Consider the following 23,309-nt stretch of genomic DNA (forward strand, 5'->3'; position numbering starts at 1 on the left):
GTCTTCCTTGCATTTTTTTTTAAGTGGGAGAGGGCAGTTCACTGACAACCGTGGTGTTTGGTAAAGTGAGAACAATTTTGTTTAAATATTACCAGAAACAATAGTAAGAAAAGAATACAGAGGCATTCATTTTTTTTCTTACCAGTCCTGGAGACTGAACTCGGAGCCTGAGCACTGTCATTGGCCTTTCCTCAAGGCTAGTGCTCTACCACTTGAGCTATAGCACCACTTCCGGCTTTTCTATGTATGTGATACCAAGGAATCGTACTTGGGCCTTTGTACATGCTAGGCAAGAACTCTACTATTAGGCCACACTCCCAACCTACAAAGGCATTCTTTACAACAATAGATAACTGAAGTCCATTCACTAACTCATTCATTCATTCTGTTTATTAACTACTAGGTAGATGTGAAACTACAGAAATATTATTGACAAAATTCTACCCACAAGTTTTCCACATTTTAGCAATGGAGACATGTAAGTAGAAATGAGCAAGAAACAGGTTCTGATAGAAATTAGGGAGCTGGTAGATACATAAGGCCAGTTAGGATGAGGCTAAATGAAAGGACCTCCAGGATACGGAAACAAGAGCCATACAATGTGTGATGGTTGTTCTTAATGTACTATGTTATTTCTCATCTCTTTTGTTGTCTCTTGCTTATCTTATATTGTTACAGTATCTTACATATTTATCTGATATATTGTATATATGTTTATTTGAAATAGGATAGGGAAGGGGGAAAACAAGATGAGGGAAGGGGGTGGGGGAAAGAAAAAGGGGACAAAAACATAAGAAGGGGTAGCAATGTTTGTGAAGCAATGCACCTTCTATCTGGTGAATAGAATGTTACCCTTCTATTCATTGCAATAAAAATATATTTAAAAAAGAAATTAGGGAGCTGAGATGGAGGAAGCTGCTCCTTATTTTTGTTTTTTTCTCTTTTTTTCATATATTTTTGTTGTAATTAATAGAAGGGTTACATGATATTTGCCAGATAGATGGTGCATTAATTCTCTTACATTGACGCCCTTTCACATGTCTTGGTCCCCATTTCCCTCCACCCCATCCCCACCCCTAGTCTTGTTTTCCCCCTTCCCTATCCAATTTCAAATAACCAAATACAAATATATCTGATATATCAGGTAACAAAGTGAGATACTGTAACAATATGAGATAACCAAGGGACAGCAAAAGAGATGAGAGATAACATAGTATCTTAAGAACAACAATCATTCATTATATGGCTTATGTTTCTATATCCTAGAGATCCTTTCATTCAGCGTCCTACTATATGGCCTTTTGTATCAAGGTTTTGCTCTATTGCAAATCTCTGCTAGAAGAGTCCAAGGTTTCTACTGATTATGACAAATGAGGGAAACCATTGAGCCTAAGTTCCCTTGAGTCTGGCTTACTTCACTTAATATGATCTTTTCTAAGTCTTTCCATTTCCTAAAAATGGGGCAATGTCATTCTTTCTGACAGCAGCATAGAATTCCATTGTGTACAAATACCACATCTTGTTGACCCATTCATCAACTGAGGGACATCTAGGTTGGTTCCATATCTTTGCTATGGTAAATAGTGCTGCAATGAACATCGTTGTGCTGGTGGATTTAGTCTGTCCTTGTTTCTGGATGATTGGGTAAATGCCAAGTAGTAGAATTGCTGGGTCATAGGGGAGCTCTATGCTTAGTCTTTTGAGGAATTGCCATACTGCTTTCCATAGTGGTTGAACGAGTTTGCACTCCCACCAACAGTGTAGTAGTGATCCCTCCTGGCCACATCCCCTCCAGCATCTGTTGTTATTCGTTTTCCTGATCCTGGCCATTCTAACTGGAGTGAGGTGGAATCTTAGAGCTGTTTTGATTTGCATTTCTTTTATGACCAGAGATGTTGAGCATTTCTTCATGTGTCTATAGGCCATTTTTGTTTCTTCTTCAGAGAAGACTCTCTTTAAGTCTTTGGCCCATTTTTTAATGGGATGGTTGTTACTTTGGAGATTAGTTTGGGATTGACTCATTTTTTTGAGCTGTTGATATATTTTAGATATGAGGCCTTTGTCAGTTGTATGGTTGGTGAAGATCTTCTCCCACTCTAGGCTTCCTAATTAATTTACTAGCTATGTCCTTTGCCATACAAAAGCTCTGCAGTTTAATGCAGTCCCACTTATCCAGCCTTTCTCTGATTTGTTGTGATTCTTGGTCCTTATTAAGAAAGTTTCTACCTGTGCCAAGGAGGTGTAGTGTATCCCTATTGCTTCTTATAAAGTTTTCATTGTGTCAGCTTTTACCTCCAGGTCTTTGATCCATTTAGAGTTAATTCTAGTACAGGGTGACAAAGAAGGATCCAACTTTAGTTTTCTGCAGGTGCTTAACCAGTTCTGCCAGCACCACTTGTTGAAGAGGCTATCTTTCTTCCATTCTATTTTTGTGGCTCCCTTGTCAAAGATTAGGTGGCCATAGGTCTGTGGTTTAATATCTGAGTCTTCTGTTCTATTCCATTGGTCTTCAGGCCTGTTCTTGTGCCAGTACCAAGCTGTTTTGATAATTATAGCTCTGTGATAGAGTCTAAAGTTTGGTATTGAAATTCCTCCTGCGCTGTTCTTTCTGCTAAGAAGTGTTTTTGCTATATGGGGTCTTTTATTATTGCATATGAAATTTTGGATTGCCTCTTCCATTTCTTTAAAGAATGACATTGGGATATTGATGGGTATTGCATTGAATTTGTAGATAGCCGTTGGCAAGATTGCTATTTTCACGATATTGATTCTTCAAGTCCAGGAGCATGGGAGGTTTTTCCATTTCCTCAATTCTGCTTTAATTTCCTTTTTCAGCGTTTTGAAGTTTTCATCAAAAAGGTCCCTTACATTCTTAGTTAAGGTAATTCCTAGGTACATAATTTTCTTTGAGGCTATTGCAAAAGGAGTTGCTTTCCTGCTTGTTGCCTCATTCCTCTCACTGTTGGCGTAGAGGAAGGCAGTTGATTTTTGAGGGTTAATTTTATAGCCTGCTACCCTTCCAAAGTTTTGAATCAGCTCAAGGAGCTTGGTAGTAGAGTCTATAGGATTCTTTAAATACAGGATCATGTCATGTGCAAAGAGGGAAAGTTTTACTTCCTCTTTCCCTATTTGGATCCCCTTTATGCTTTCTTGTTGCCTTATTGCACTGGTTAGGATTTCTATAACTATGTTAAAGTGGAGTGTTGAGAGTGGGCATCCTTGTCTTGTTCCTGATTTTAGAGGGAATGGCTTTAGCTTTTCGCCGTTAAGTATAATACTAGCTGTGGGTTTGTAATACACAGCCTTTATTATACTGAGGAATGTTCCATGGATTCCTAGTTTCTCCAGAGGTTTTAACATAAAGGGGTGTTGGATCTTGTCAAATGCCTTTTCTGCATCTATTGAGACAATCATGTGATTTTTGTCCCTGCTCCTGTTGATGTTTTCAATTATATTAATTGATTTGCATTTTTTTTGCCAGTCTTGGGCTTGAGCTCAGGGCCTGAGCACTGTCCTTGGACTTTCTCAAGGCTAGAGCTCTACCACTTGAGCCTCAGCACCACTTCCGGCTTTTTTCTGTATATGTGGTACCGAGGAATCGAACCTGGGTCTTCATGCATGCTAGGCAAGCACTTTAACCACTAGGCCAAACTCCCAGCCCTGATTTGTGTATTTTGAACTAGCTTTGCCTCCCTGTGATGAAACCTGTTGGATCATAATGTATAATTTTTTTGATGAGTTGTTGTAGACGGTTGGCCAGTATTTTGTTGAGAAGTTTTGCATCAATGTTTATCAAAGAAATAGGTCTGTAGTTCTCTTTCTTTGATGAATCTCTGTCTGGTTTGGGGATGAGGGTTATACTGGCTTCATAGAATGAGTTTGGTAAAGAACCTTCATGTTAAATTTCGTTGAAGAGCTTGAGGAGTATTGGTGTGAGCTCTGCTTTGACGACCTTATAGAATTCAGCTGTGAATCCATCTGGCCCTGGGCTTTTCTTAGGTGGAAGTTCTCTTCTTGCCATTTATATTTCAGTGCTTGAAATAGGCGTGTTTAGTTTAGTTAGTTCTTCTTGGTTCAGTGTGGGTATGTTAATATTGGCTGGGAATTCCTCCATTTCTTCTAGATTCTCAAATTTGTTGGCGTAAAGGCTTGAGAAGTATTCCCTCATGATACTCTAGATCTTGGTAATTTCTGTTGTGATATTACCATTTTCGTCTGTGATTTTGTTTATTTCGGTATGCTCCCTTCTTTTTTTGGTAAGATTTGTTAAGGGCTTGTCAATTTTTGTTAATTCTTTCAAAGAACCAAGTCCTTGTTTTGTTGATTCTTTCTATAGTTTTTTTGGATTCCAATTCATTTAATTCTGCTTTTTGAAGAGATGATAAATACTTCACAGAGGAAGTAACAATTTAGCTTGATGGAGATGCTTTGACAGATCTTAAGGGTGAAAGGGCATTCAAGGCAGGGAGAAAAACATTATTAGTTGGTCCATGCAATTGCCTTGTTAGTTCAAAAACTTAACTATCAGCAATCTCCTTTGATTCTGCAAAATGAAAAGCTTCTAAGCTTGGGAGTGCAAAGGTTGTGTGTGATAGCGGAAAGAAAATAATTTTAGCTCCTTAACAAAGGGCAGACTAAGAAGTTTGGTGTTATTTTGTGAGTAATTGAAGGTCTTAAAACATTTTGACCAGTGAGCTTCTGTGTGAAGCTCTGTATTTGATAAAAATGTGGATGATGTGTCAGAGACAGCCAGAGATATTTGGAGGCTGTGGTGCCAGTTGAGATAAGAGATAATGAGGTTTCAAAATTCTGCAGTATCGGTGAGATTGGGGAGGCCGAAACAACTACACTGTGAGATGGAGAATTCACAGGACTTGTCAATCAAGTAAATGTGGAGAATGAGAGAGGAGTCAAGGATAGCAGAATTTTAGCTTGGGTGGTAGACAGGAATAGACAAGGAAAGGAGGAAAGTGTGGGGACTTCTAGAAGCAATAGACACTACATTGAATTTAGACATTTGAAATGAAGTAAGGAACTGGCATTCAGGATACAATTGGTCATGACTGAAGCCTTAGAAATCATATTATAGACAAGATCACCTTAGATTAGCAGACAGAGCTGGAACTGAAGATGAATTATGAAAAAGCCTTAAGATTGGGCCAGCCCTAAAACACAGCAGAGAGTAGTTATATATAATGGATTCAATCTCTGATGATGAAATCCATGTGGAAGCTTCATTTTTCCCCGCTTCCCTTTGTGATTTTCTACATACACATACGTAGACATATTCTGTTGTTTTTATTACCTTTAAGTATTTATAAAAAGGGATTTCTGTTTATCATATCAGTGTGACTGCAGTGTGTCTTGATCAATGTCAATTCCACTTTTCTTATTATTTTTTCATGGCTCCCCAGCCTCACGCATTCTCTCCATTTTCATGTATTTATGTTAAATATTGTATTTGCAGTTGCCTACTCTTCCTCTCTTCATTTGTCTACTCTTCCTCTCATCCATGCCCTCTTACCCTAATAACACATGTTCTGGAGTCCATTTTGTCTGTATTACAAGTGTTACTTGTGGGACTGGGAGTTTGGCCTAGTGGTAGAGTGCTTGCCTAGCATGCACAAAGACCCGGGTTCAATTCCTCAGCACCACATACATAGAAAAAAGCCGGAAGTGGTGCTGAGGCCCAAGTGGTAGAGCTCTAGCCTTGAGAAAGTCCAAGGACAGTGCTCAGGCTCTGAGCTCAAGCCCAGAACTGGCAAAAAATAAAATAAAAGTGTTACTTGTTCAAAAGAGTTACACTATTGTATTCCTCCCCTACACAAATCAATGTTCAGTTAATAGGTTTGTGGATATGTGCTTAATGGAAATATACTTCTACCCCATTTCCCTACAAGGAGTTCTACAAGAACTCCTTGAGAACTACAAGAAGTGGCATAATTAATGTCCCCCACTCCAGTTCTGTGTTGTGAGTGGAAATAACAACTTCATTCTGGGCACCAGGTAAAGGATTTTGCCACGTGTTAATGATAGATAGAACCTGTGATTTTTCTAAGGAAAATCTTTATATTATGGAGAAAACACATGGGGAAGTGGTTTATATTTGGAGTAACTTTCTGTTTGTAGCAGAATGAGGCAGAAAATGACTGAGAGCTGCGTGCAGCTAATCCAAATGAGGGCTTTTGTTCTGGGAATGTTCTCAGTGAACAAAAATACAACAAAACACTTCCATTAAATTGTTAGCTGAAGCTAAAATCAAATGTGATCAATTTACATTCTGCAGTGCTGCCATTAAACCTCATAGGAGTGAGCATGAAGACTGAGCAATGGTTCAAATGTGTTCAGTGTTGGCTTCCAGAAGAGCACAGTAAGAGTCTAGCCATTTCTAGTGCTGGTATTCCTTAAGTTCAGTTCAGGTCCTTTATATGCTTAGCATATTCAACTATGGATACTTGAAGTCTTATTTTTTAGCAGTGTCTCAACTATTGACCTTTGCTGCTGTTGCAACCCAGCCTGTTAAAGACTGCTTCTACACACACTTGGGCACATTTACCCAGTAACTGGATGAATAGAGAAAGAATGAGTCTTCAAAGTCCTCAAGCCTTAATTAATAGCAATCTGCTCTTTAACTCATATGATTTTTGTATCAAAATATGAAAGATGATACACAACTGGAGGTAGTTGTAATGGTGTCCTATTTGGAATCAGGCTTCAGAGGCATAAGTTCTTCCATTGTAGTAAGTAGAGAAAGAGAGATATCTGGTCTGCTGAATGGCTTTTAGTAGTTGACAAATTATTGGTACTGTAGAAAGGAACCAGCTCTCACTATTTTGAGGAGGGAACAACAAATTTGAAGATGGATGTCTTTAAATTTTGCTTTAGTGGACAATCTTTATTTTGTTATGTATAGTTGTATTATTAAGTAGCTGCACAAAGCAGTTGCTATTAAACAAAACACCTTATGAATGCAGTACCTCTTGATCAAAGTCCTTTCAACGTCTTTATGTGCCTCCCCCAATTCACCCCCTCTGTCAATTTTCTTAGTTTTTAGATTTTATATTGCTTTTTTTTGCCATTTAGCAAAGCAATCTATGTATAAATTGCTTCTCGATCTGTGTCATCCCTTCAACATCTTCACTCCCCTTCAATCCACCCCTTCCCTTATTTTTCTGAATTCTGTGGTATAGACAATGCGTTCTTGCCATCATGTTACTCCCTTTACCCATTCATTCTACTAAAGAATTCTCCCTAAAGAATGACACTTTTCATAGATCCTATTATACTTCAGTTAATTCATTTATAACTATTTGCATACTACCCGGTGTGTTTACTTATAGATTTTTAGGTACTTTCTAGCTCCCCTAAAAAAGGGAAACCACACTACTTGTGTTTCTCTGGGTCTGGCTTACTTCACTTAATATAATTTTTCCAAGTCTTCCCATTTTCTTACAAATGGTACAATGTCATTCTTTCAGATGGATGTGTAGAATTCCATTGTATATACTTGAACCTCTAAAGCAGAAACAGGGAAATGAAATAAATTTAATAAAGCTAAATAGGTACCAATTTCCATTTCGTCATCTCCTTCTGCTCACATATAAAATACTACTTTCACAAATGGACAAGTATATGCTTTTCTTTTCTCCAAATCCAGATAGATTTTAGATAGCTTCCATGTTGTGTAGCATCTGCTTATTTTCCTTTTGCCATACCAGAAAGAGTTCTTTTCTGTGTCAGATTTCTTCTTGTCTATCATTTTCCTGCTCAGTCTTTGAATTTCCATCAGGCATCATACACCTTTTTGCATTTTCCCCCCTCTCATTCTCTGAGTACCTTTCCAGTCAGCCTACTTCTTTCCTGTTTTGTCTTGCCTCTAGTGTCAGTTTTCTCTTTTCCGCCCTGTTCTTTCCTGTGTCTTTGCCCACTTAGATGTAGTTGACAAGAGCTAGGAACAACCCAGTTCAGTAACTTGTTACATGTATTGTTCATAATAGGCAGTCTATATCTATGAGTGCTCAAGGCCAACTGTCTTTTGATGCAGCCCGGGGGCACTAAAACCAGCAATAGAGCAAACCTTTCTGTCCATTACAGAAAAGACAGTTGCCAGCTAACTGCATTCACAGCAGAAACCTGAAAAAGATGATCTTTGATCACTAAATGGCTAGGAGAAAAAAAAAACTTATACTTTTATCAAGCTGATACCATAAAAAGTGGATCAGAGTGCTTTCAAAACTATAAGAGAGATAAATATAATGACATGTAAGCATCTCTTTTTTTCCTTTGTGTGAAAAAACGATTAGAGAGAAACCTATTCACATCCATTTTAGTCACGAGGCACATTTGTAGAGTTGTAAACTCTCTCTCTCTGTAATGGCATTTATCACCCTATCCTGGAGGTCCAGGATAAAACATGTGTGAGAAGCTGACAAAGAAATTAAAACACAAGCATTTGGATGGCATTCTTCCCCAGTTTGCCACCATCAAATCCAGCCCCCACTCTCCATCCCAGCTCCCACTTTCTGGGCTCCCATACTCCATACCTCTTTTTTTTTGCCAGTCCTGGGCTTGAGCTCAGGGCCTGAGCACTGTCCTTGGACTTTCTCAAGGCTAGAGCTCTACCACTTGAGCCTCAGCACCACTTCCGGCTTTTTTCTATGTATGTGGTACCGAGGAATTGAACCCGGGTCTTCATGCATGCTAGGCAAGCACTTTAACCACTAGGCCAAACTCCCGGCCTCCATACTTCTTTATTCTGCATCCTGGTATGGGATTTAAACAATATGACTTTGTTAGACTCTGCTCCCTTATTCCCAAACTTCCAGTAGAAAATGAAGTGAAATACTAGAGAGCTACACTGGGGTGTTGGTAGTCATTCGTATATCAGCATTAGAGTAATATTGTTGTAGCCAAAGGAAATAGATGGCAGAGTGAGACATAAGTGAAATATCTGGAATGCTGAGACACAGAGTAAGACATCTGGAATATTGCCACTCTGACTATCCCTGATAAACAGCTCACACTCCTCCTCAGCAAGGGGAAATGTGGCCCTTTGCTGATACCCTGCCCCTGTGCTACTTGCTTCCTTATGCCCTGTGTTTTATTCCACCTGTCAGCTCCCAGTACACATTCTTGTCCTACTAACCCTCAAGGTCTTTGTACATACTGTTTCTTATGCAGAAAACAACTCCCAACCATTTGTTCAAAACTATATAGTGTTCTCTTTCATAATGTTATGCTTGTTTTCTTAGCTTTGATCACAGAATGTGTCATCATTGTGTTTGATCTTTACTTATTTATCCTGTTTCCTATGCTAAACTGTGATCTCTCTGATTATGTCTTTCCTGTCTGGCTTGCCAGTGAATTCACAGTATGTACTACAGCACCAGTCCTAATGCTAATGTACCCAATTCATGAAAGAATAAGTTGATTTTGTTGTGTGTTTCACAACACAAATATGTTCTTTTAAGCTTTTTTTTTAACCTGGTGAGAATTGTAGGTAACCGGGGTTCCTTTATGTAACTGTCATGTATACTCAATTTTGTGCCTTTGTTCTTATTCTTAGACTGGACCTCCCTTCCCTCCCAGTTAAAATCTTATCCACAAGTAAAGACTTTAACCCATTCCTGTACACAAAGCAGCTCACATACTAGAATGCACACCCATCCTTATCCATTCTACTTTTATTCTTCATACTTACCGAACACATTTTTGCTTCAATATTTGTCTTCTTATGGGGTGACAAAATTATGGTATCTAAGAGCTACAGTAGTGTCCTGGGGCTTGAACTTAGGGCCTGGACTGTGTCCCTGATCCTCTCTCTGCTCAAGGCTTTACTATTTGAGCCATAGTGTCATTTCTGGATTTTTCTGTTTGTGTGGTACTGAGGAATCAAACCCAGGGCTTCATGCATGTTTCGTAAGCACTCTACCTCTAAGCCACATTCCCAGACCAAACCTATGGTTTTCTGTAATAGCTAGATTTTAGCAGTCATCCAATTATTCCAAGCATAAGGTTTTTCTAAAAATTCACTCAGTGTTTCAGAAATATTTTTATCTCCAACATTTGTCTATAATGCCAGCTGTAATTTGGGAAATACCTAGAAGTTCACCTTCATTTTGCTAGCAATTTTCACCCACGGACTGGATTTTGAAGGTTATGCAAACTTTACGAAGATGATGAATAACATAGCAATTCCAATTTTATCTAATCTTGCTCCATTTATATAGCAAGCACCTAAACCTCTCTAGATTTAAAAACATGAGACCTTATTTCCCCTTGACAAATAGAAAATATGAGTTACAACCAGTTTAAAGCAAATATCTAAAGGTAAAGGAAACCAAAGGCCAACGATAGGATGGAAAAAAGGGAAGGTTTTAAGATCCAATAATTCAGAACTAACTGAAACAGGCACAATGCTCCTATCTTATGTGATTTAATAAACTTGAATGATTTTATCACTGTCATATACTTTCTTAAGTATGGAATGATTTGGTATGATTTTAAACAATCATTTAAAATGTATTTAAAAACTTTTAATTTAGCCAGCTGCTGATGGGTCATATTTGTAATCCTAGCTACTACAGAGGCTGAGATTTGAGGCTGGCCATTCAAAGACATCCCTAGCAGAAAAATCTATGGGACTCCATTAGACCAGCAAAAAATTAGAAGAAATATAGCTCAAGGTGTAGAGCAGCCAGACTTAAGTGAAAAAGCCAAACAAGAGCAAGAGGCCCTGAGTTCAAACCCATGTACCAGTACACAGACACATACACAAACACACACACAATCAAAATAAGCCATCTTTTCTCAGTGATTGCATGCTTTGACTATCATCTGTGGTAAATACAGCCATCTATCCTTGTAATGCTAACTACTCCACAGACTGAATTCTGAGGATAGCAGTTCAAAGCTAGTCCAGGCAGAAAAAGTCCAATATCCTCTATCTCCAATTAACCCCAAAATGTCAGAAGTAGAGCTGTGGCTCAAGTAGTAGAGCACTAGCCCTGACCACAAAATCATAGGGCTAGCATGCAGGCTTTGAGTTCAAACCCCTGACTGGCACACATATTTGCATATATATGCAAATCTAGGAAACTAGAGAAACATGCACTCCCATTAAATATCCAAATAGGTTCATGTAATTAAATACCTTCTCATTGATTTTCACATTTATTTTCAAGACAACCTCAAACTTTTGGTGTATACTTAGAGAGACAACAAGTATGGCTTCTATTGCTAAAACCTCACTGTCTGGGTACAGATGTGCCAGTGGAAGTCATACTATAAAACTGGAGAAAGAGAGAGCAAAATAACAGAGCTGTCAGAAATTGGCTGGGTAAAAGAAAGGAAACCCAGAAGCAAAAGGGAAGCATTAATGAAGTTCTTCCAGCACAAGATCTTAGGAGCCAGTCTTTCTATCAAAGTGTAGAGGAAGTGGGAATAAAGTATTTATTCACTTGCATAGGATTTCTTCTGAAATCCTTAGATCAGTCTACATGCCAAGGGTATTGCATCAAAGCTGGACAGCTGGCCTCAAGTGGATATCATCTAATAAGCTTTTGAGGGATGACACACTCATTCTGTCTCCTGGGGCACACGTATGTGGTGAGAATCTGAGAGGTAACTGACTCAGAGGAGCACAAAGGACCAGTGTTTCTAGAAAGCACAGCCTTGTTGTAGACAGAATGTACCCAAGTGACACGAAAAACCTTTCAAATGAGAGATGAGTATCTAACTGGAATTAGGGGCAGTTGACAGTTCCTAAACTAACTCATTAAGCAGGAGAAGATCATCTGTCAGAGAGTAATGACTATCAGGACCCAAGTTCTTGCTCTAATGTTTGCTATTAATGGCCTTTCAGGAGGGTGGTTGTCATTGGATTTCCATCTGCCACAAAGAAAACCAGCAAATGGATTCATTTCAGAATGAAGGTAGAAAGTTGTCCTCAAACAGGAAGTGAAGTGACAGCAGATAGAGAATAACAACTAGACTGAAACTGAAGCTTTCACTTACCAAAACCCTCTTATTCAACCTAATGCTTTTTTATTGTTGTTATTTTCTCTTAGTATTTAAATTCCATAAAAAATTTAATGGTTAGGCATTATATTTACTATATTGAGCCTAGGAATAAAAGGGGGAACCTCAAATTTGAAACATAGCACTGATTTTCTCCAGAGCCTGTTTGCGATACATAGCCTGTTGTTCAGAGAGGTATGTCTCACCAATCATTTCCTGGAGCAGACTGATGTGTGTCTGCAGCTTGTCAGGCACGTAGTGTGACGTCAACGAGCTCTATAACTTAAGTCATAGTTCAGAAGACTTCGTTTATGAAGTTCCAAGTAGTGAACCTTTATGATTTACAAATCACACTATTTCTAATGCAATTGTTTAAACTTACTTTAATACAAAACTAGTCTCAGAAAATACATACATAAGTAAATATTGCTTTTCTCCACAGCTCTTTCTGTCTCTAAATATTTTTAAATTATGTATTTGTCATTTGCCAGGAAATATTATTAGTTTTTTTTTCAATTTTATTGTTGACGTAATGTATAGAGGGGTTACCAGTTTCATTCATCAGGTAGTGGGTACATTATTTCTTGAACATTGTTACACCTTGCTATGTTTTTCTCCCATTTTCCCGCTTCCCACCCCCTCCTACTCATCTTGTTCTTCCCTCCCTTACTTTCCCCTTTTGAAATAAACATATATACAATATACCAGGTATTACATTCAGATACAGTAAGAACATGAGATAAACCATAAGGGGAAAAAATAGAAAAGAAATAGCTTCACATAGTACATTGAGAACAATAATCACAAACATAAACCTCGTTTCCATATCCTGGAGTTCATTTTGCTTGGCCTCACCCTACATGGCCATATGTACAAAGCTTTTGAGCTATTGTGATCCTCTGTTAGGAGAATCCTAGATGTATATTAATTGTGACAAATGAGGGAAACCATGGAGTCTATGTTTCTTTGGGTCTGGCTTACTTCACTTAATATGATATTTTCCATGTCTTTTCATTTCCTTACAAATGGGCAATGTCATTCTTTAGTGATATTACTGTTTTTAAGCCACGTAAAGATACAAAAAAGCAATGCTGAGTGTGTTGTTCAAACTCGTAAACCTAACTGCTTGGAAGGCAGAAATAGGTGGATTGCCATATGAGAATAGCCCAGGCAAAAGCTTAGCCAGACCCTTTCTCCAAGAACAAGCTCAGCACAGTGACTTACAGCTGTAATTTCAGCTACATGGGAAGCCAAGAGAGAAGATCAAAGTCCAAAGTAGCCCAAGGCACAAAGCAGGAAACTGTCAGGAAAGTATCTCATATAGAAGTGTGACTCAAGTAGTAGTGAGATTGCATAGCAAGTACAAAAAATTGAGTTCAAAACAGTAGTACTGCAAAATGCATACATACACATATGCATACACACATACACATATATGAAATCATTGACAGCTCAGAGGCAGACTAATTAGCTTTAGTCCATGGGCTACTGTTTTGCTATTGGTGGTCTTGGCTACAATAAAGAGTATACAGTCACTGAAAGATGTACAAAATTTCTGTAGGTCTACAGAGACCAGCTGTATTTCTTCTGACAGAAGGTGACATTTGAAGGAGGTGACATTTGAAGTGCACACACAGTGGGATGTAAATGAGCATTGTTTATGGCTCCTCTGAGCACAATAGGTGTAAACATTGGCTGTCTGGGGTGGGGAGGGGGAAGGGGGGAGGTTCTTGTTGCCATGAGCATGAGCTCATGAGACCTTGAGTGTGGTCAAGGAAGAACTTGCTGTGAAGCAAAAAATGACACTGGAAAGACAGTGTAGAATTGGGACTTGAAGATTAAACTTGGAGCTAAATAGTTAGAGATACCTAAGTAAGTGGCAGAGAATTACTATAATTTCTTATCAATAAAGCGATGTTATCACGTACCAGGAGTATCTATAAGGACTTGCATCAGACAGGCACCACTTGCAGAAGTCCAGTTAAGAGACCCTGGAAATATTTAGAGAGAGGATGAGAGAACCTGGGTTGAGTAAAGGCAGCAAGAATACAAAGGCAAAGGAGAATGAAAGCACATCAGAGACCAACAGTCAAAGGAACTTAACAATTGATGATGAAAGACAGGCTGAGAAAAAGGAAGTTAAAGGAAATATCTGGTGATTCCATGCATGTTATATTTGCAAAATGAAAGAGGGAAGGAAAATCTGCAAATGCACATATAATTGAGATCCTAGTAGTAACATATTTGGAAAACAGATACAAGGTAGGACTTCTGTATATACTACAGTGCCTGTTTTTGTAGATAAAAACAGAATTCTGTGGTTAATTTTTTGCATCTGTACTGGGGCTTGAATTCAAGGCCTTAAACTCAGATTTTTTTGAGCTTGCCTGGTACTACTTGAGCCACACCCTGCTCTTCTTGTAGTTAAGTTGTGGGTTTTGTGTTTTGTTGTTGGTTTGTTTTTTTTTTTTTTTTTTTTTGTGCCAGTTCTGGGGCTTGAATTTGGGGCCTAGGTGCTGTCCCTGAACTGCTTTAGCTCAAAGCTAGTATTCTCCCTCTTCAGCCACAGTGCCACTTCTAACTTACTCTGAGTAGTGGTTTATTGGAGATAGTCTCATGGACTTTTCTGCCTGGGCAGGCTTCAAATGACAATCCTCAGATCTCAGCCTTCCGAGTAGCTAGGATTACAGGCCTCTCTGCCTGTAATATTTTCGAAACATTTTTGAAACTATTTTTTCAACAGAAGCTTACTCTGAACAGTTTTGAGGTTCTCTCTAACTGTGAGTGTGAGTGGCTTATGTTAGAAAAGTGCGACTTCCTGATTGAGGAGAATGTGTGTTTGTGTGTGTGTTGTGCTTGTGTGTGTGTGTGTGTGTGTGAGAGAGAGAGAGAGAGAGAGAGAGAGAGAGAGAGAGAGAGAGAGAGAGAGAGAGAGAGAGGAAAGAGAGAGTTTGGGGAAATTTCTTCTATTTTTTTTCTGGAACCCAGTGGGATGCAACCCACTTTTGGCTTGTATAGTGCTTGCTGTGATGAGGCAAACAAACCCACTGAGAACAAGGTACTGCTACGACTGTCCTGACTGTCCTTTAGTGAGAATACTATTCAGAATTATTTTCAGCTCAGAATTATGTTCAGCCCAGCTTGTCTCACCCTGTGAGCTCAATTATTGTCAAATTAAACACTTGATTCTTTTTTTTTGGAAGACTTGCTCATTTCCTAAAGAACATTTGGGATGATGTCACATGTCCTGAGATCAAAAGGAAAGGATTATTATCCTTTGGAGGGATGGAGAACAATATCTTGCTAGCAATAAGCCTCACAAAATGATTTGGTAAATTCATTTAGATATGTATGGTTCTTGTATGCTTTATGTCAGCTACCCTTGGCTATCTGCTTATATTGCTAAGATGCTATAAATATCCAAATGGCCCTCAGCAGAAGAAAGTTTTTTCATCAGGTCAAGTTTCAGTCCTACAACTAGTAAAAAGTGAATCGAGCTTCTTCTATACTTCTTAACCAATAAAATAGTACCCAAGCTATATGTTGTTCAAATATAATTTTTCAGTAACTTTCTAAGGATTGAGTTTTTGTTATTCTTGGAGAAACAGTATATAAAGAAAGAGAAACAGGCAAATAAGTGAGGAAACTACCAAGCAATTATTGAAGATAATTTATAATTACCTGAAAGTACACACACATGTATTTACATACACTCACCCCTATTTTTTTGTGGTTCATGGGGCTTGAACTTGGGGTTTGTCCCTGAGCTTGTCAACTCAAGGCTACCTCCCTACCCTAGAGCCAAGCCCCACTTCCATTTTCTAGAGGTTAACTGGAGATAAGAGTCTCAGGTCCTTTTGTGCCCAAGCTGGCTTTGAACGTAGATCTTCAGATCTCAGCCTCCTGAGTAGCTAGGATTACACTCATGAGCCACCCTGCCCTGCCACATATTTATTTATAAAAGAAAATTTCTAAAGTAATGAAGGGAGTCAACTCACTTCCAGGAAAATAATTAGAGTAATCCTATGATCTAACCCTCGTGAATTCTCTATTCATCATTTCAGTCATTCAACACTGTTCTTTCTGTGTTTAAGATAGACTATAGCCCTGGAGGGTGGTGTGCTCTTTCTCTAAAGCAGTGTGCTAGAGAAACCATGTTGTCTTGAAGATATGGTCCCACCTACCCCATAATGGGGGTGCAGGGGAGGTTGCTGGGGAATGGTTGTATGCCTGGAGTAGTCCCAGATGCTTCAGGGCAAACCCCATATGGAGCTCCAAATCAAACTGACATCTGCTCATCAGTGCCAGCAGTGAAGGAACATAGGTTTCATATTTATGAAATTTCTATTTTCAATTTGTTCTTTTCTTTGTGCAGTAGCCTTTGAAATTGGTAAGCTTCTTTCATTCATCATTCTACTATGTGTACCTCTTTCCCTGCTCACTATATAAATTTGAAAAATTATAACAATACAATGCATTACAGTAGACCATTTAAAATATCTTATGGTATGTAGTATGTATAAGTTATGTATATAGCTATAATATTTGATAGGCATAATGTACATATAAGTATATAATATTATGGGTACTGAATGGTAGATCAACCAGGCTGTGCCTCTAGCACAGTCCTTGCTGCCTCTCTTTGGTAAAGATTCTTTTTAATTCTTTTTTTTTCTTTCTGTCTTTAGGAGGTGTACAGATGTTCCGTGCTGCGTAATCTTCGTAATGTTTATTATAGGTTACATTGTCTTAGGACTTGTAGGTAAGTAAGTGAAGCTATAAGTGATGCTTTCCATATGCTAATGAAATAATATTCAGCTCCTTAACAACCATCTTTATTGATACTGAGAAATAGTTGGCTTGCCACCCTTGGCATAAATAACCTAGTTCTGATTTTAATGTAGTCATTTTAAATATGAATTTCTAGACTGCTTTGTTTGTAACATGTAATTCTAGTTATTAAAATATGAATGGACATGGGATCTTACCAAAAATATCATGTTTTAATCAAAATGGAAACATCAGGGGGAGAACATTAGCAGAAAAGTTTCTGCTGGGCTGGGAGTTTGGCCTAGTGGTTGAGTGCTGGCCTCGCATGCACGAGGACCCGGGTTCGATTCCTCAGGACTACATACATAGTCCGTTTCATGCTTCAGGATGTGCTAGATCTGCAGCATAGCAATTCGGTACCACGCCAAGGGGATCAGGGTCTCAAGATCATGGACCAGATCCACAAGGAAGCTGAGATGGAGGAGCATCTGGAACACATCAGAGTGCAGCAGCTCATGGCCAGGGGCAGTGATAAACGTCGGGGCGGTCCTCCAGGTCCACCCATCAGCCGAGGCCTTCCACTTGTGGATGATGGTGGCTGGCACACAGTCCCCATCAGCAAAGGCAGCCGCCCCATTGACACCTCACGACTCACCAGAATCACAAAGCTTGGCTCCACTGATTCTAACAACCAGCTTTTTGCACCTGGACGACAATTGATGAGCTGGGGCAAAGGCAGCAGTGGGGGTTCAGGAGCTAAGCCCTCGGATGCAGCATCAGAATCTACTCGTCCAGCTACTAGTACATTGAATCGCTTCTCAGCCCTTCCACAAGCAGTACCCACAGAAAGCACAGATAACAGACGGGTTGTACAGAGGAGTAGCTTGAGCAGAGAAAGAGGTGAGAAAACTGGGGACCGGGGAGACCGACTAGAGCGGAGTGAGTGGGGAGGTGACCGTGGGGACCGGCTCAACCGTGCAAGAACACCTGCCACCAAGCGTAGCTTCAGCAAGGAGGTGGAGGAGCGGAGTAGAGACCGTTCCTTGCAGCCTGAGGGACTGCGCAAGGCAGCTAGCCTCACAGAGGATCATGGACTGGACACTGTGAAGCGAGAAGCTGCCCTGCCTCCAGTAAACCCCCTGAAGGCTGCACTCACTGAGGAGGAGCTAGGAAAGAAATCCAAGGCCATCATCGAGGAATACCTCCATCTCAATGACATGAAGGAAGCAGTACAGTGTGTGCAAGAGCTGGCTTCACCTTCCCTGCTCTTCATTTTTGTGCAGCATGGCATCGAGTCCACACTGGAGCGTAGCACCATCGCTCGAGAGCATATGGGGCGGCTGCTGCACCAGCTGCTCTGTGCTGGGCACCTCTCCACTGCCCAGTACTACCAAGGGCTGTATGAAACTCTGGAATTGGCTGAGGATATGGAAATTGACATCCCCCATGTATGGCTTTACCTGGCGGAACTGGTAACACCCATGCTATAGGAAGGTGGGGTTCCCATGGGAGAACTGTTCAGGGAGATTACAAAGCCACTCAGACCCATGGGCAAAGCTTCTTCCTTGTTGCTGGAGATTCTGGGTCTGCTGTGCAAAAGCATGGGTCCCAAAAAGGTGGGGATGCAGTGGAGAGAGGCTGGGCTCAGCTGGAAGGAATTTCTACCTGAAGGCCAGGATGTTGGTGCATTCATTGCTGAACAGAAGGTAGAGTAAACCCTCGGAGAAGAACCGGAAACTCCGGGGCAGAGGGCACTTGCTTTCCAGGAACTCAGAAGGCAGCTGGAAAAGCTGCTGAAGGAGGAGGGCAACTGTAACCAGCGGGTGTTCGACTGGACAGAGGCCAATCTGAATGAGCAGCAGATAGCATCCAATACATTAGTTCGAGCCCTCATGACAACTGTCTGTTATTCTGCAATTATCTTTGCGACTCCTCTCAGAGTGGATGTTGCAGTGCTGAAAGCACAAGCGAAACTGCTACAGAAATACCTGTGTGATGAACAGAAGGAGCTGCAAGCACTCTACGCCCTCCATGCCCTTGTAGTGACCTTAGAACAGCCTGCCAACCTGCTTCGGACGTTCTTTGATGCGCTGTATGACGAGGACGTGGTGAAGGAGGATGCTTTCTACAGCTGGAAGAGCAGCAAGGACCCTGCTGAACAGCTGGGCAAGGGTGTGGCCCTTAAGTCTGCCACAGCCTTCTTCAGTTGGCTTCCTGAGGCAGAGGAGGAAGAGTCTGACCACAACTGAGGGCGGGTGGGGGTGGGGACTTGGTGTCCCTTGGACACAAGGATGGCCCGGCCAGCCGTCTGGACTGCAGGGGGGTGCCTGTAGTGCGGTGTGTCTGAGCCAATAAAGTGGCTGATGAGGCAGGATGGCTTAGGGCTGCCTGGGGCCCCCCTCCACGATGCTGCCAGGTGTCCCTTTCCTCCCCCTGGGGCACAGAGATATATTCTATAAAAGTCTTGAAATTTGGTGTGTCCTGGGGGGGCACCACCACCTGCCCCTGAGGGTCCTTTTTTATTTTCTGAAAATCACTCTTGGGACTGCTGTCCTAGCTGCTGGGGGCAAATGCCCCAGCCCCTGTACCACCCCTGCTGCTGCCTGAGCAGGGGGAAGGGGGGCAGGGTACCTGTAATTATTAAACATGATTTCAATTAAAAAAAGAAAAGTCTCTGCCATATATCTAAGCCAGTTGATATAACCAGAGAGGAATATTCTTTTTTTATTAAAGAATTTATTAACATTGATTTTACATCATATTTCAAATGACAAGTTTAACAAACAAGTGTTCAAGAAGGGAATCTCTATATACAATCACTGGGACTTAGTTTTTAGAACTTAATCCAAATTAGGCTAAGGGTTTGTATGTCATAGAAACATATTAAGTTATGAAATAAAACATTATGTCTATAGAGTCATAGGTTTTTATTTCTATATAGTTATGTTTATATTTCCATTACCATGTCCATAGCATTGGGTATGCAAATATTGAGTCCTTGCTCTTGTACCCTTTGGATTTAATAGCCACATATTAAGGATACCATGCACCTTTTGTTCCTTAGGTATTGATTTATCTCACTCAGCATGATTCGCTCTAGATTCATCCACTTCCCTGTAAATGCCATTATTTTATCTTGTCTGTTGGCTATGTAGAATTCCATTGTATATATATACCACATTTTCTGTATCCATTCATCTGCAGTAGGGCATCTGGATTGTTTCCATAACCTGGCTATTGTGAATAGTGCAGAGATGAACATAGCTGAGCAGGTGTCCTTATCACATCTTGGGTTATGATGTTCAGGATAGATGCCCAGAAGCGGTATGGTGGGACCATAGGGAAGGTCAATTTTCAGTTCTTTAAGAAACCTCCACACTGCTTTCCAGAGTGGCTGAACTAGTTTACATTCCCACCAGCAGTGTAGTAGGGTTCCCTTTTCTCCACAACCCCGCCAGCAACTGTAATTGTCTGAGTTCAAAATCTTGGCCATTCTGAGTTCAAAATCTTGGCCATTCTTGTTGGAGTAGGGTGGTATCTTAGGGTTGTTTTTATTTGCATTTCCTTTATGACCATAGATGATGAACATTTTCTCATATGCTTTTCTGCCATTTTAATCTTTTCTTCTAATAAGTCTCTCTTTAGTTCCATTGCCCATTTAGTGAATGGTTTGTTGGGTTTGGGGGGGATTAGTTTCCTGAGTTCCCTGTAATACTGGATATTAAGCATTTGTCAGATGTATTATTGGTGAATATCTTTTCCCAGTTGGTTGGCTGTCAAGAGAGGAATATTCTTTTGTCTTTATCTAGAGAGCTGGGAAAGCCTCTGACACTTCCATGCTGACAAAATAGAGGAAAGAAAGTCATCCTTCCTCCTGGAGTATGACAGGAAAATCTCCTTTTTGTTCAAGGTTTACAGAATAATCAGTTTGTCAATGTTGTAATTCACACACTCGCAAAATTGGAGGACAAATGGTTCCCAAAGAGAACCTGTTACCCCAAATTTATCTTGATTCCACTACTTGAAATGAATGTTATAAATTCATCCAATCTGTATATACTTTCTTTATGCCTGAACTACAAATAGCCTAATGTCTAGTTGGAAAATATGAACTTCATTCCTCAATCATGTTGAATGTTGGACCAAAAGAAGCACAAAGGAAAATAGTTGGCTAGAGTTACTAGTGGTATTAACATATTTTTTTTATCACTTGAGGAAAGATGATGTTAAGTCATTTTCATTGGCATGTGTTATTTTTCTGTGTGTGGTTTTTGTTTGCTTGGGGGTTGTTTTGACATTTTAAAATTAGATCAGGACCTTTGTTCATGATCCTCTCTTAATAAGTGTTACCACAAAACAGGAACCAAATTTCTTAAAGAAACTGTTCTTTATATCTTGAGGAGAATATTCCAGCTAGGGTAATACTGCAATGCAAGGAAGGCTCTTAATTTTCTGCCAAGAAAAGCAGAATCTCTGTTCATGTGGATGGAGTTGAGTCTGGGTAACAGGTAATGCAATCTCCTTGTAAGATCAAACTAACATTTTATGATAATACCTCTCTCTTGTCGTACGTCACTGCTGGTTGCTGTTCAATTATTCTACCAGTTAGAAAAAAAAGCGTATTTACTATGCCAATTCTTCATTGCCATCCTCGTGCTAACATGATGTATACAATAATAGCTCAATTATAACATGTATTTTATTTTCTCTCAAAATGAATTTCCAGTTGAGCAAGTTAGTTCATTGTTAAATTCATTTAGATAGAACTGCTTGAAGTTAGAATACAAATTTTGTTTTGTTTTTGGCTTTTAATCTTTCCTAGAAAGTAATTAGCTCTATTAGCTGAAAAGATAGGAAATTCACAAGAATGTTAATATGAAAAAGCTCAAAACTCTGTCAGCATGCTTTGCGAAGCCCAAACCAAATGGGTAAATCTCTTCATAGGGTTCCTAGACAAGTGACTCAGTTGGATTCTCATGGGATAATTAGTTCTGTTGGAAAGATGAATGAGCATTTTATTGCATGAGAGACATAAAGAGCTAATCCTGTCTGAAGATTTCTCAACTCCCTACATTGTAATCAAAATATGTGAGCAACAACTGATAAGCAGAACAAAATTTGGCTCATAGATGTAGTTTTCTGGCTTGGCAAAAACTAAAGTTTAGACATATTTAAAGACTTTGAGTCCCTTTGGATCTGAGGCTATTGTGAGAACATGAGTTAAAATGTCACTGGAGGAAGAAGGAAAGGTGTGTTGATTTGTTGCAGTGAAAAATTTGGCAGCAGTATTGCTTACAGTGAGGTGGGATGTGCTAAAGGCATTCAGTTAACACAGTGGTACAGCTGAAGAGATGGCCCTCAGAAGAGGAACCAGCCCCAAGATCCCCTTCCACATCTGAGCATTGCAAGTGGTGCCATCTGGGCTTTGTCCTGGAGCCCGATGCCAGAGCTAAATGAGGCTTCTGAGTATTTAAAAAGAATATTTGTGTTTGGAAGAAATGGAAGAAACGTATGGCCAAATTGAAGATGTTGAAACAAAAGAAGCCAAAGCAGATCAGTAAAAGATGTTAATGTGCAAGTCATTTACAGATGAATTTGAAGAATTAAAGAAATGTTATTCTGGCTCAATTGGAAATAGTAGGACTGAAAGTACCAAGCAGAGGAGAAAGAGATTTAGGTACTAAGTTTTTTGTAGAATGAAGCAGAAAAGAAAGTGCTTGTATTAATTATAAAGTGTGATCAAATTTGACCTTATATTTCTTGGAGCAATAACAAAGTCATATATCTGTTTTTCCATTCGTAAGGAAATTCATTCTCTTTCTGACCTGAACAACCCCAAAACACCATGGAAATCTCTATCACATTTCTCATTTCTACATGAAGAGAGACTTTATAGTGTACTAGAGCATTTTACCCTGTGCAATCATGGGTCTTCCCAAACTTTTACTACTGTATTGGCTTCCTGTACTAGGACGGAAGACATTTGTTAAGTCTTTAAACAATGCTTAACAATAGCTTCCTTACACTTTAGGCATGGAATGGTGACTGCATGGAAGGTGGCTTCCTGCTTTCTCAGAGCCAGCCCCAATGCTAAGGCCTTGGAAATGAGACCAGTTTTCATGACAAGTTAGTTGTCTTTGGGAGTATTTTAATACCATTTTAACTAGCGACCCAAGGATCAATCTATTATCTCCTAAGCTTAAGTTGTAGGGAGAAATGTCTAAGGTCTTGTTTCTTTATTATTATTATTATTATTATTATTATTATTATTATTATTATAGGCCAGTTCTGGGCTTGAGCTCAGGGCCTGAGCACTGTCCTTGGACCCTCTCCTCTCTTCTCCTCTCCTGTCCTCTCCCCTCCTCTTCCCTCCGCTCCCCTCTCCTCCCCTCCCCTCCTCCCTCCCCTTCCCTCCCCTCCCCTCTCTCTCTTGCCAGTTCTGGGCTTGAGCTCAGGGCCTGAGCACTGTCCTTGGACTTTCTCAAGGCTCTACCATTTGAGCCTCAGTACCACTTCCCGTT

The 23,309-nt window shown here is 39.9% G+C and overlaps 1 protein-coding gene and 1 pseudogene across 1 annotated transcript in view; both read left to right on the plus strand.

Moving 5' to 3' along the window:
* Slc44a5 (solute carrier family 44 member 5) overlaps positions 1-23,309 on the plus strand; it is a 283,278-nt gene that overhangs the window by 188,356 nt on the left and 71,613 nt on the right. Inside the window, exon 3 of the mRNA XM_090334599.1 lies at positions 16,707-16,780. Within this exon, the coding sequence (XP_090190725.1) occupies positions 16,707-16,780 (74 nt within the window). The remainder of the gene's footprint in view (positions 1-16,706; positions 16,781-23,309) is intronic.
* On the plus strand, positions 17,145-19,037 carry LOC150061635 (eukaryotic translation initiation factor 4 gamma 1 pseudogene; annotated as a pseudogene).

Source organism: Megascapheus bottae, chromosome 6 (assembly GCF_031878675.1).
Source record: "Megascapheus bottae isolate mThoBot1 chromosome 6, mThoBot2.hap1, whole genome shotgun sequence".
NCBI classification, from domain to species: domain Eukaryota; kingdom Metazoa; phylum Chordata; class Mammalia; order Rodentia; family Geomyidae; genus Megascapheus; species Megascapheus bottae.